The sequence below is a fragment of the Heterodontus francisci genome, chromosome 7 (genome assembly GCF_036365525.1).
Source record: "Heterodontus francisci isolate sHetFra1 chromosome 7, sHetFra1.hap1, whole genome shotgun sequence".
NCBI lineage: Eukaryota > Metazoa > Chordata > Chondrichthyes > Heterodontiformes > Heterodontidae > Heterodontus > Heterodontus francisci.
In genome coordinates this window covers 117,301,795-117,313,907 of record NC_090377.1, presented here as the reverse complement: position 1 = coordinate 117,313,907, position 12,113 = coordinate 117,301,795, and the positions used below count along the sequence as shown (strand labels likewise).

The following is a 12,113-nucleotide window of genomic DNA, read 5'->3' as shown; positions in this document are numbered from 1 at the left end:
CTGTGCGAGGGTAGTGTACAGTTTGGTCTGTGTGTGAGGGCAGTGTGCAGTTTGGGGTCTGAGGGTAGCATACAGTTTGCTCCGTACATGAGGGTAGTGTGTAGTTTGGGGTGTGAGGGTAGTGTGTAGTTTGGGGTGTGAGGGTAGTGTACAGTTTGCTCTGTGTGTGAGGATAGTGTGTAGTTTGGGGTGCGAGAATAGTGTACAGTTTGGTCTGTGTGTGAGGATAGTGTGCAGTTTGGCCTGTGTGAGAGTAGTGTTCAGTTTGGTCTGTGTGTGAGGGTAGTGTACAGTTTGATCTGTGTGAGGGTAGTGTACAGTTTGGTCTGTGTGTGAGGGTAGTGTGTAGTTTGGGGTGTGAGGGTAATGTACAGTTTGCTCTGTCTTTGAGGATAGTGTACATTTTGTTCCATATTTGAAGGTAGTGTACAGTTTGCTCTGTGTGTGAGGTAGTATACAGTTTGGTCTGTGTGAGGGTAGTGTACAGTTTGGTCTGTGTGTGAGGATAGTGTGTAGTTTGGGGTGTGAGAGTAGTGTACAGTTTGCTCTGTCTTTGAGGGTAGTGTGTAGTTTGGGGTGTGAGGGTAGTGTACAGTTTGCTCTGTGTGTGCAGGTAGTGTGTAGTTTGGGGTGTAAGGGTAGTGTACAGTTTGCTCTGTCTTTGAAGGTAGTGTACAGTTTGCTCTGTGTGTGAGGGTAGTGTGTAGTTTGGGGTGTAAGGGTAGTGTACAGTTTGCTCTGTCTTTGAAGGTAGTGTACAATTTGCTCCGTGCGTTAGGGTAGTGTGTAGTTCGGGGTGTGAGGGTAGTGTAAAGTTTGGTCTGTGTTTGAGGGTAGTGTGTAGTTTGGGGTGTAAGAGTAGTGTACAGTTTGCTCTGTGTGTGAGGGTAGTGTGTAGTTTGGGGTGTGAGGGTAATGTACAGTTTGCTCTGTCTTTGAGGATAGTGTACATTTTGTTCCATATTTGAAGGTAGTGTACAGTTTGCTCTGTGTGTGAGGGTAGTATACAGTTTGGTCTGTGTGAGGGTCGTGTACAGTTTGGTCTGTGTGTGAGGATAGTGTGTAGTTTGGGGTGTGAGAGTAGTGTACAGTATGCTGTGTGTGTGAGGGTAGCGTGTAGTTTGGGGTGTGAGAGTAGTGTACAGTTTGCTCTGTGTGTGCAGGTAGTGTGTAGTTTGGGGTGTGAGGATAGTGTACAGTTTGCTGTGTCTTTGAGGGTAGTGTGTAGTTTGGGGTGTGAGGGTAGTGTACAGTTTGCTCTGTGTGTGCAGGTAGTGTGTAGTTTGGGGTGTAAAGGTAGTGTACAGTTTGCTCTGTCTTTGAAGGTAGTGTACAGTTTGCTCCGTGCGTTAGGGTAGTGTGTAGTTCGGGGTGTGAGGGTAGTGTAAAGTTTGGTCTGTGTTTGAGGGTAGTGTGTAGTTTGGGGTGTAAGAGTAGTGTACAGTTTGCTCTGTGTGTGAGGGTAGTGTAAAGTTTGCTGTGTGAGTGAGGGTAGTGTGTAGTTTGGGGTGTAAGAGTAGTGTACAGTTTTCTCTGTGTGTGAGGGTAGTGTAAAGTTTGCTGTGTGAGTGAGGGTAGTGTACAGTTTGCTCTGTGTGTGAGGGTAGTGTAAAGTTTGCTGTGTGAGTGAGGGTAGTGTACAGTTTGCTCTGTGTGTGAGGGTAGTGTAAAGTTTGCTGTGTGAGTGAGGGTAGTGTGTAGTTTGAGGTGTAAGAGTAGTGTACAGTTTGCTCTGTGTGTGAGGGTAGTGTAAAGTTTGCTGTGTGAGTGAGGGTAGTGTGTAGTTTGGGGTGTAAGAGTAGTGTACAGTTTTCTCTGTGTGTGAGGGTAGTGTAAAGTTTGCTGTGTGAGTGAGGGTAGTGTACAGTTTGCTCTGTGTGTGAGGGTAGTGTAAAGTTTGCTCTGTGTGTGAGGGTAGTGTACAGTTTGCTCTGTGTGTGAGGGTAGTGTACAGTTTGCTCTGTGTGTGAGGGTAGTGTAAAGTTTGCTGTGTGAGTGAGGGTAGTGTACAGTTTGCTCTGTGTGTGAGGGTAGTGTAAAGTTTGCTGTGTGAGTGAGGGTAGTGTGTAGTTTGGGGTGTAAGAGTAGTGTACAGTTTTCTCTGTGTGTGAGGGTAGTGTAAAGTTTGCTCTGTGTTTGAGGGTAGTGTGTAGTTTGGGGTGTGTGAGTAGTGTACAGTTTGCTCTGTGTGTGAGGGTAGTGTAAAGTTTGCTGTGTGAGTGAGGGTAGTGTGTAGTTTGGGGTGTGTGAGTAGTGTACAGTTTGCTCTGTGTGTGAGGGTAGTGTACAGTTTACTCTGTGTGTGAGGGTGGTGTACATTTGATGATGTCCTCCATTCTGTCCTTAACACTGATGCTTCTTTTCAGATTTGCAACCACATGATCTCCTGTCAGAAATTATTGAAGCCCCTCAGACGCTTATGAATGGATTCAGGATGGTCCAGGAGAGTGGAGCCCGTGGACTGCGACTCAGTAAGGATGTGAAAGCAGCCAGCTTCCCAGCCTCATTCATCTTCAAAATCTGTAACTACTTCCCAGCTGAATTCTCTATTGTCATCACACTGAAAGTGAATTACCTGCCATCAAAGGTACTGTCAAAACTGGACACATGCAATAGTATAATAACGAGCTATGTTGGTGCAACACTTACATGGTTTTGTTAAGTCTTGTACCAATGTTATGGCCAGGAGAGCTGGTACTGAATATTGTCTAAGGGTGCAGCGATGATGATATTGCAGAGACACATTTTGGTGCAGCATCATTTGCACTCAGTGATAGCACTCACACCTTTGAGTCAGAAGGTCGCGTGTTAACGTCCCATTTTTTGGAATGACCGATGTTAATCCAAGACCCCGTCTGCCCTTTCAGAATGTGAAAGATACTAAGGCACTTTTTCGAAGAAGAATAGGAGAGTTCTCCTCAGTGGCCAATATTTCTCCCTAAACCAACATTACTAATACAGATCATTTGGTCATTATCTCATTGCTATTTGTGGGAGTTTGCTGTGTGCAATTTGGCTGTTGTGTTTCCTTAATTACAACATTGACTGCACTTTAAAGAACTTCATTGGCTGTAAACACTTTGGAACGTCCAGTGATTCTGCCTTTAAGCTGAGGGGACCTTGCTTTGGGAGGGGGCAGTGGAGGTCTTCCTCTGATATATCCCATTTCCATGTGAACTTGTGGTTGTGAGCATTGTCTCTGATGGCTGCGTGAGGGCCGACATCAATCTATGAACATCAGGCCAGATTGGAGAAAGCGGCAGAATCTGTACCAGCTTCCAGATCCGAATCTGACCACTATTTTGCCACTATATTGATAGGATTCCACTTCAAGTATTGTGTGACATTCCGATCATGCAAAGGATTTAATTAACTTGAAAGAAGAGTAAGTAGGGAAATCATGTGACACCTACTCATCTAAAACATAATAGAATTCTGAAGTGTGATGTTATGGAGACCATTGGAACCATTGGTATGAGTGAGTTCTCTGGACAATGAGACATTTATTTGGAGAAAATGGGAGTTGGTAGCAAAAGAAAGACAGACCTGCATTTCTATAGCATCTTTCATGGTCTCAGGATGTCCCAAAGTGCACAGCCAACAAAAATACTTTAGCAGTGTAGTTACTGATGCACGGAAGGAAACGGGCCAGCGAATTTGCACACAGCAAGATCCCACAAACAGCAATGCGATAATGACCAGATTATCTATTTTAGTGATGTTGATTGAGGGCTAAATATTGGCCAGGACACGAGGGAGAATTTTTCCTGCTCATAGAGTCATAGAGAGATACAGCACTGAAACAGGCCCTTTGGCCCACTAAGTCTGTGCTGACCATCAACCTCCCATTTATACTAATCCTACACTAATCCCATATTCCCTACCATCTACCTACACTAGGGGCAATTTACTTATCAACCTGCAAGTCTTTGGCGGTGGGAGGAAACCGGAGTACCCGACGGAAACCCATGCGGTCACAGGGAGAACTTGCAAACTCCACGCAGGCAGTACCCAGAACTGAACCCGGGTCGCTGGAGCTGTGAGGCTGTGGTGCTAACCACTGCGCCACTGTGCCACTCTTCTTACATCTTTTACATCCACCTGAGAGAGCAGACTGAGCCTCTATTTAATGTCTCTTCCAAAAGATGGCAGCTCTGACAGTGCGTTGCTCCCTCAGTACTGCACTGGAGTGGTAGCCTGGATTATGTGCTACAATTTCAAACTTTGAGGGTAACACCAAATTGGGGAGTCTGATTAATGCAGAGGAAGCCTGCAACAAAATGCAGGAAGACATTAATAAACTTGCAGAATGGCTGAGTAACTGGGAAATGAATTTCAATAGATAAGTGTGAGGTGATTACATTTTGATGGGATGATTACATTCTCACTGGAAAATAAGAGTCTAAACAGGGGGTCGAGGAACAGAGAGATCTGGGGGTACAGAAGCACAAATCACTAAAAGTAGAAACACTGGTTAATAAGGCCATTAAAAAAAAAAGCAAACAGTGCACTTGGGTTCAGTTCGAGAGCGATAGAATTGAAAATAGAGAAGTTTTGTTAAACTTGTGTGGAACTTTGGTTAGACCACACTGGGAGTACTGTGTACAGTTCTAGTCTCCATATTACGAAAATGACATAGAGGCACTGGAGAAAGTGCAAAAAAGATTTACAGGGATATGGTACAAGCCATAAAAAGTTATACCCATCAGGAAAGATTGAACAGGCTTGGGCTCGTTTCTCAAGAGAACAGAAGACTATGGGGTGACCTGATAGAGGTCTTTAAGATTACAAAAGGGTTTGATGGGGTAGATGTAGTGATGCTTCCACTTGTGGGAGAGTCCAAAATTAGGGGTCGTCATATAAGATAGTCAGTAATAAATCCAATAGGGGATTCAGGAGAAGCATCTTTACTCAGAGAGTGGTGGGAGTGTGGAACTCGCTACCACAGGGAGTAGTTGAGGCAGATAGCTTCGATGAATTTAAAAAGAAGCTGAATAAACACTTGAGTGAGAAAGGAATAGAAGGACATGTTGATGGGGGTTAGATGAAGTAGGGTGGGAGGAGGCTCATGTGGAGTATGAAAACCAGCATGGATCTATTGGGCCGAATGGCCTGTTACTGCGACATAAATACTCTGGAGTGGGCACTTGACTCCACGACCTTAAGACTCAGAGCGAGAGTGCTAATCTCTGAGCCGCAGCTGACACAATGGTGAGAAGGTGAGTCGGTACTTGTGGTTGATCTATCATAAATGCCTCGTGGGCTTAGCCTGCTCTTTGAAAATCTTCCCTTCTCATTAAGCTAATTCCATTTGCTTTCCAGAAAAACGAGTACATCTTCACTTTGCTCCAGGAGAACTCGAACTACCTGCTGCTGGGGCTGAGGGTCTCGTCTGACAAGCTCCATCTTGAGTTCGCCCACGGTGACCAACCCTACAGCCACAGGAAGTGGGTCACCTTCCGAGATTTGTACCTGGCTGATCAGCGCTGGCACACCTTGGTGCTGGCTGTAACGACTAATTTTGTGTCTCTCACTGTGGACTGCTGCCCCCCTATAGACATGTGAGTAATTCTCAACTCCTCCCCTCCGCCACTTCTGCAGTAGCGGGGTGGCACAGCTGGCATGCGGGTTCATCGGGCGTTCTGTCGCTCTCCTGCCGAGGTCACAGCGGGAGATTCAGGGTTAACGTTTTTTTTTTAAACGGTTAAATTATTTGGAGAGACTTGAAAAGCTGGGATTCTCCTTAAAGCGGAGAAAGGTAACGGCAGGTTTATTCAAGGGCTTTGGTGGAGTACATTAAAAAAAAAATATCGCTTCCAGTGGTGAGTGAGTAACCGGAGGGCACAGATTTGAGGCAGATTGGCAAAGGAACCAGAGACAAGATGAGCTATTTCTTTACAAGGCGAGTTGTTATGATCTGGAATGCACTGCCTGAAAGGGGGTGCAGTGGAAGTAGATACAATAATAACTTTCAAAAGAGAGTTAGATAAATGTTTGAATTGGGAAAGAAAAACAGGACTATGGGGAAAGGGCAGGGGAGTGGGACTAATTGGATAACTCTTTCAAAGTGTTGGCACAGGCACAGTGGGCTGAATGGCCTCCTTCTGTGCAGTAGGTTTATATGATTCTCTGAGGACAGGTTGCATAGACTAGACTAGTATTCCCTTGTTTATACAAGAATAGGGGTGAATTTATAGAGTGAGCAGTATCTCTGGGATATTGCTAAATTTTAACCTGTCTGCTCTCTCTCTCTGGAATGTTCCTACGTTTTACCTGTGTCTAAAGCGGAACTGTACTGTCCACAGGTTTCTGGACATACCATTCCCTGAACATTTAAACACTTCAAGATCTCGTTTCTATATTGGGAACAGGAGGAGATGGAAGGGACTGTTTTCGGTAGGTGTATAGGGCAAGTGTTCACTTCAAAGTCATAGTGGACAAACCTTTCTGACTGTGAATTGCAAATAATCGATAAAAGACGAATATTGGAAATCGGGAATGAAAACAGAGGCTGCATCTATATAGAGAGTCATGTTTCAGTTGTATAATTGTACCTTCATTCAAGGGAATGCATCTGAAAAAAAAATTGTCTTTTTTTTTACAGATGTTGATTGACATGTTAATTTGCAACAGTTTCTGTTTTTCTGTCTGACTGGGAGCTGGATAATAAATTTCAGACTCTTCTCAAAGACACATTACAGGAGAGAGAGAGAGACGGGGACAGTGTAACAGACTCTTCACACACACACACACATTACACTGGAGAGTTCTGCTTTTACAAGCCACAGTATGACACAGTCTGAGCATTGTTTAAAATAGGCGATTTCCAAGTGTTTCAATATATTTTAACTGTGGTTTATAAATTGTTTAAGGTTGTGATTATCTGTAGTTTTTTGTGGTATTGAGTTCAGTGTGGAGTCAGACACATGGAGAGAAGCAGGAGATCTTTGATCACCTTTAAATGGCTGTTTTTGATTGTCGTACTGTGTGCCAATACATGAAGTCAGACATAGAGCCTGACTCATTCTGCTCCGTACCAACAATCTGCCTTAACTCTAACCTCGCTACATTTGTTCTGCTATACCAGCCTAGTCCATCCAGTCCTCACAGCAGCTCTTCTGGGTTGCCTATGTGATTTTGCCAAATTCAGGCCAAGTGAGGCCAGTTTCTTGTCCACTATGAACTGGGTCTAAGGAGATCCCATCCGCTTCCACTGATAAAGGAAAGCTGGTCAGCCTAGGTTCCTTTGAATTAACACCCCAGAGGAAAACTGGATTCAACTTTAAAAGTAAAATGTGCTCTGTAACCTTATGTTTTGAATAAATCTTTGAAACAAATGTGCCCTGTGAACAGGGCTTGCTGTGATAGCCAGGATGGGATTTTTAAGCCCCAATGGGGGTGAGGTTGGAGGAGGGTGGCACAGAGTTTGGCCCCGCCTGCTGGTGTGCTTGTTTCCCAGCACCATCCCAGCCCCGGACTATTTTTCTGGCGGTGGATTTGGGGGGGATAGGGGGGAGTGAGGGATGGTTACAGCAGGGCTAAACACCCACAAGCGGAGAGCAGCCAATTAAGGCTCTTTCAAGGCCTATTAAGCCCTATTGTCAGAGGCCAACTTGAATCTTCCAGTCAGCCTCCAGGTCCCCCAAGGTGTCGGGGACAAGGCCAGCTGCCTGCCCCCTGGCTTCAGGTAGGCTTTGAGGCCTTCCCTGCCTGTCTAACTTCAGCTGCAGCCACGGGCTGTCCTGTGGAAAGGTTCCCCCTCCACAATGGTGGCACGCTGCTAAGGGCATTTTTTATTTTAAAGTTAAAAAAAGTTGCAGAGAGGGCGCCTCCATCTTGAGCCACCCCCCCCCCCCCCCCCCCCCCCCCCCCGCAAACTTCTCTCTCACTGGGAAAGGCAGCTTGCTGCTTCTTCAGTGCTGGAGGGCCTGCAATTACCACTCAGCTTTGGGGGCCCCCCCCCCACCATCCTTAATTGGACAGTGAGCCTGCCCTCAGGCCACTAATTAGCCAATTTGGGGAAAATGACAGCCGGCTGACTGTCTCCCACACAGAGCAGGTTTCTGACCCCCACTTAACCCTGACGTCTGGGTCCCAAAGCCCATGGGGTCTCCCAAATGAGACAAAAAAAATTACAAAGTGATTTACTGATGCTTCACTCTGTGAGAGAGGAGCAAAGCCCAAGGATTGGATGTGCTCATTCTTTTTATGTAGGCTGTGCACTCAAGAATTTCCCATAATCTGATGTCTTGCCAATACCACACTAGACTCGCTGGTGCCAATCCATGCCTGATGTTTGGCAGCAGCTTTTTGAAAAAAACATTTTTGGGATATGATGTTGCTGGCAAGGCCAGCATTTATTGCCTGTGCCTAGTTGCCCTAGAGAAGGTGGTAGGTCTTCCTCTTGAACCGCTGGTGACAGTACACCAACAGTGCTGTTAGGGAGGGAGTTCCAGGATTTTGACCTAGCACCAGTGAAGGAACGGTGATATAGTTGCAAGTCAGGATGGTGATCTTGTACATGGTACACACTGCTGCCACTGTGTATCATGGTGGAGGGAGTGAATGTTTGAGATTGGGTGTGGGTTGTCAATAAACTGAACGTATTAAGTAGTAAATTAAATGCGGGCTCGTGTACTGTTTCTGCAGTGGTAAATATGCAAGAGCATACAGGAAGAGGGATCGGTGCTTTCTTAGAGTCATAGAGAGATACAGCAGCGAAACAGGCCCTTTGGCCCACCGGGTCCGTGCCCGCCATCAACCACCCATTTATACTAATCCTACACTAATGCCAATTTTCCCTCTCACATCCCCACCTTCCCTCAATTCTCCTACCACCTATCTACACTAGGGACAGTTTTGTACAATGGTCAATTTACCTATCAACTCGCAAGTCTTTGGTATGTGGGAGGAAACCGGAGCACCCGGAGGAAACCCACACGTTCACAGGGAGAACTTGCAAACCTCCATACAGGCAGTACCCAGAACCGAACCCAGGTCGCTGGAGCTCCGAGGCTGCGGTGCTAACCACTGCGCCACTGTGCTGCCCCGATGGGAGCTACATTTAAGACTTAAAGGAGTAAATGCTTGTCTTAATCAGATGGCCAATGATGTGCCAACTCTCCTTTATAAAGCTCACCCAATTTTCATTCCTTTGAGGAAAATCAGGCAGGTTAGGTCGGGCAATCTCTTTTTCCAAATCACTATACATGGCGATCAAGGTGAATATAGAATTTACAGCACTGAAACAGGCCATTTGGCCCAACTGGTCCATGCCAGTGTTTATGCTCCACACCAGCGTCCTCCCACCCTACTCCATCTTCCCGCATCAGCACGTCCTTCTATTCCTTTCACTTCATGTACTTACCTAGCTACCCCTTAAATGCATTTATGATATTTGCTCCAACCAGTCCATGTGATAGTGAGTTCCACATTCTCACCACTCTCTGGGTAAAGAGGTTTCTCCTGAATTCCTTCTTGGATTGATTAGTGACTATCTGCCATTTATGGCCTCTAATTTTGGACTTCCCACAAGTGCAAATGTCTCCTCTGCAGCTACCCTTTCATAATTTCAAGACCTCTATTAGGTCAAACCTCAACTTTCTCCTTTCTGAAGAAAAAATACCCCAGCAATTTTTTAAACATGTATAAATAGGATTAACACCCCAAAGCTTTCTTCCCTCAGTCACAACTGGTTAATATTGAATGTTAATTAACACTGCTCCATTCTCCTGGGGTGGTAGGGGGGCTTCAAGCAGATGATAATTAGAGCAGGTCAGAGGCTGGGAATTCAGCAGCGAGTAACTCACCTCCTGACTCCCCAAAGCCTGTTCACCATCTACAAGGCACAAGTCAGGAGTGTGATGGAATACTCTCCACTTGCCTGGATGAGTGCAGCTCCAACAACACTCAAGACGTTCAACACCATCCAGGACAAAGCAACCCGCTTGATCGGCACCCCATCCACCACCTTCAACATTTATTCCCTCCACCACCAGAGCACAGTGGCAGCAGTGTGTACCATCTACAAGATGTACTGCAGAAATGCACCAAGGCTCCTTTGATAACACCTTCCAAATCCACAACCTCTACCACCTAGAAGAGCAAGAACAAGAGACGCATGGGAATGCCACCACCTGCAAGTTCCCCTCCAAGCCACACACTATCCTGACTTGGAACTACAGCGCCGTTCCTTCACTGTCGCTGGGTCAAAATCCTGGAACTCCCTCTTTAACTACACTATACCACATGGACTGCAGCGGTTCAAGAAAGCGATTCACCACCACCTTCTCAAGGGCAATTAGTGATGGGCCATAAATGCTGAACTAGCTAGCGATGCTCACATCCCATGAATGAATTAAAACAAAATCTCTTGTCCTAGTTCCCTGTTCCATGGCAGGTGTGGGATGCGGAAGGGCCAGTGAGGAAGGGGACGATTGGTCCCTGTCCAATGGTATAAAATGCACCTGGAGAGTGGGTAGGAAAGGAGTGCGAGGAAGTGGGGAGGAGTGGAAGGGGCAGGAAGAATAAAGACTCTCAAACTGCTCCATCTGTTGTGCCGCAGGGGTTACTGAGACAGCTGGTGCTGTTACCGGGATCTGACGCTACTCGAAGAATCTGCCCCAGTTCCAATCCCAGATTAGCTGCACTCTTGGTCCCAAAGATGTTGACTGAGCTCCCGCTAAAGCCATTGGAGAATAACATAGTGAAACATCCATACGGTAAGAAAGAGAAGGCAGATCAACCACTGCTTCCTTGTATATGTGCAGTGAGACGAGTAGGGTTTTATTAACAATGTATATCTTGTTAACTCTTTCTCTGTTGGTTTTCTCTCCTCTCCTGAAGACTATGATTTCCACTGGAGTGCCGTTTCATGGACACAGGGCAGCTTCCAGGATTGCACCCTGTGGTCAATATTGGGAATGGACATCGTAGCTAAGCTCTACCCTGTCCACACCCTCTGTCTGCACATGCTCACTCCAGCAGGAAATGTTCAGGAGGAGTAGATTCCCTGCGGAGACAGTCGCACGTGTCTAACAGCAGTATACTTCCTCACCAGCAACTCCAACTTGCATTTATATAGCACCTTTAACACAGTAAAATGTCCAAAGGCACGTCACTGGAGCGTTATCAGACAAAAAATTGACATGGAGTCAGCTAAGGAGATATTAGGACAGATGACCAAATGTTTGGCTAAAGGGGTAGGTTTTAAGGAGCATCTTAAAGGAGGAAAGAGAAGGGGAGAGGTTTAGGGAGGGAATTCCAGACCTTAGGGCCTAGGCAGCTAAAGACCCGGCTGCCAGTGGTTGAGCAATTAAAATCGGGGATGTGCAGGACTCTCAGAGGTGTGTGGGGCTGGAGGAGGTCACAGTGATAGAGAGGTGAGACCATGGAGGAACTGGAAAGCAAGGATGAGAATTACAAACATTAAAAAATGATAATTTATATAACCTATCATATTCTCAACACTTCCTAAAACCTGTTTGTGTAACTATGTTGTGTGGTAGTTGGCTGCACTGTCGTTGTGTAGTATGGGATCAAGTGGAGGCAGCTCAAGCCTCCTCCACCATTCAATTAGATCATGGCTGATCTGTGCCTGAACTCCTCAGTTCCATAAGCCTTAAACCCTTAACTAAGAAAAATCTATCAATCTCAGTTTTGAAATTTTCAATTTACTCCCAGCCTCAACAACGTTTTAGGGGAGAGAGTTTCCGATTTCCATAAACCTTTGTGTGAAGAAGTGCTTCCTGATGTCACTCCTGAACAGCCTAGCTCTAATTTTAAGGTTATGTCCCCATGTTCTGGATTCCTTCCCCCCACCACCCACCCCTCCCCCCCCCCCCCAACCGCACACCCCACCAACCGCACCCCCCACCACCTGAGGAAATAGTTTTCTCAATACTACAATACAGACTTAATGGCACCGTTCTAAAGAGCGTACAGGGACAGAGGGACCTGGCAGTTCATGTGCATCGATCTTTAAATAGTGAGAGAGTAGTTAGCAAAGCATATGAGATCTTGGGCTTCATAAATAGAGGTATTGAATACAAAAGCAGGGAAGTTATGCTGAACCTTTATAAAGCTCTGGTTAGGCCACAACTAGAGTATTGCAT

General features: G+C 45.9%; 1 protein-coding gene across 1 annotated transcript in view; it reads left to right on the top strand.

Annotated features, from left to right (window-relative positions):
• The first annotated feature begins 2,434 nt into the window (after positions 1 to 2,434).
• LOC137371784 (thrombospondin-type laminin G domain and EAR repeat-containing protein-like) overlaps positions 2,435 to 12,113 on the top strand; it is a 43,927-nt gene continuing 34,248 nt past the window's right edge. The window contains exons 1-4 of the mRNA XM_068034654.1: positions 2,435 to 2,587; positions 5,323 to 5,561; positions 6,306 to 6,396; positions 10,565 to 10,721. Of these exons, the coding sequence (XP_067890755.1) occupies positions 2,435 to 2,587; positions 5,323 to 5,561; positions 6,306 to 6,396; positions 10,565 to 10,721 (640 nt within the window). The remainder of the gene's footprint in view (positions 2,588 to 5,322; positions 5,562 to 6,305; positions 6,397 to 10,564; positions 10,722 to 12,113) is intronic.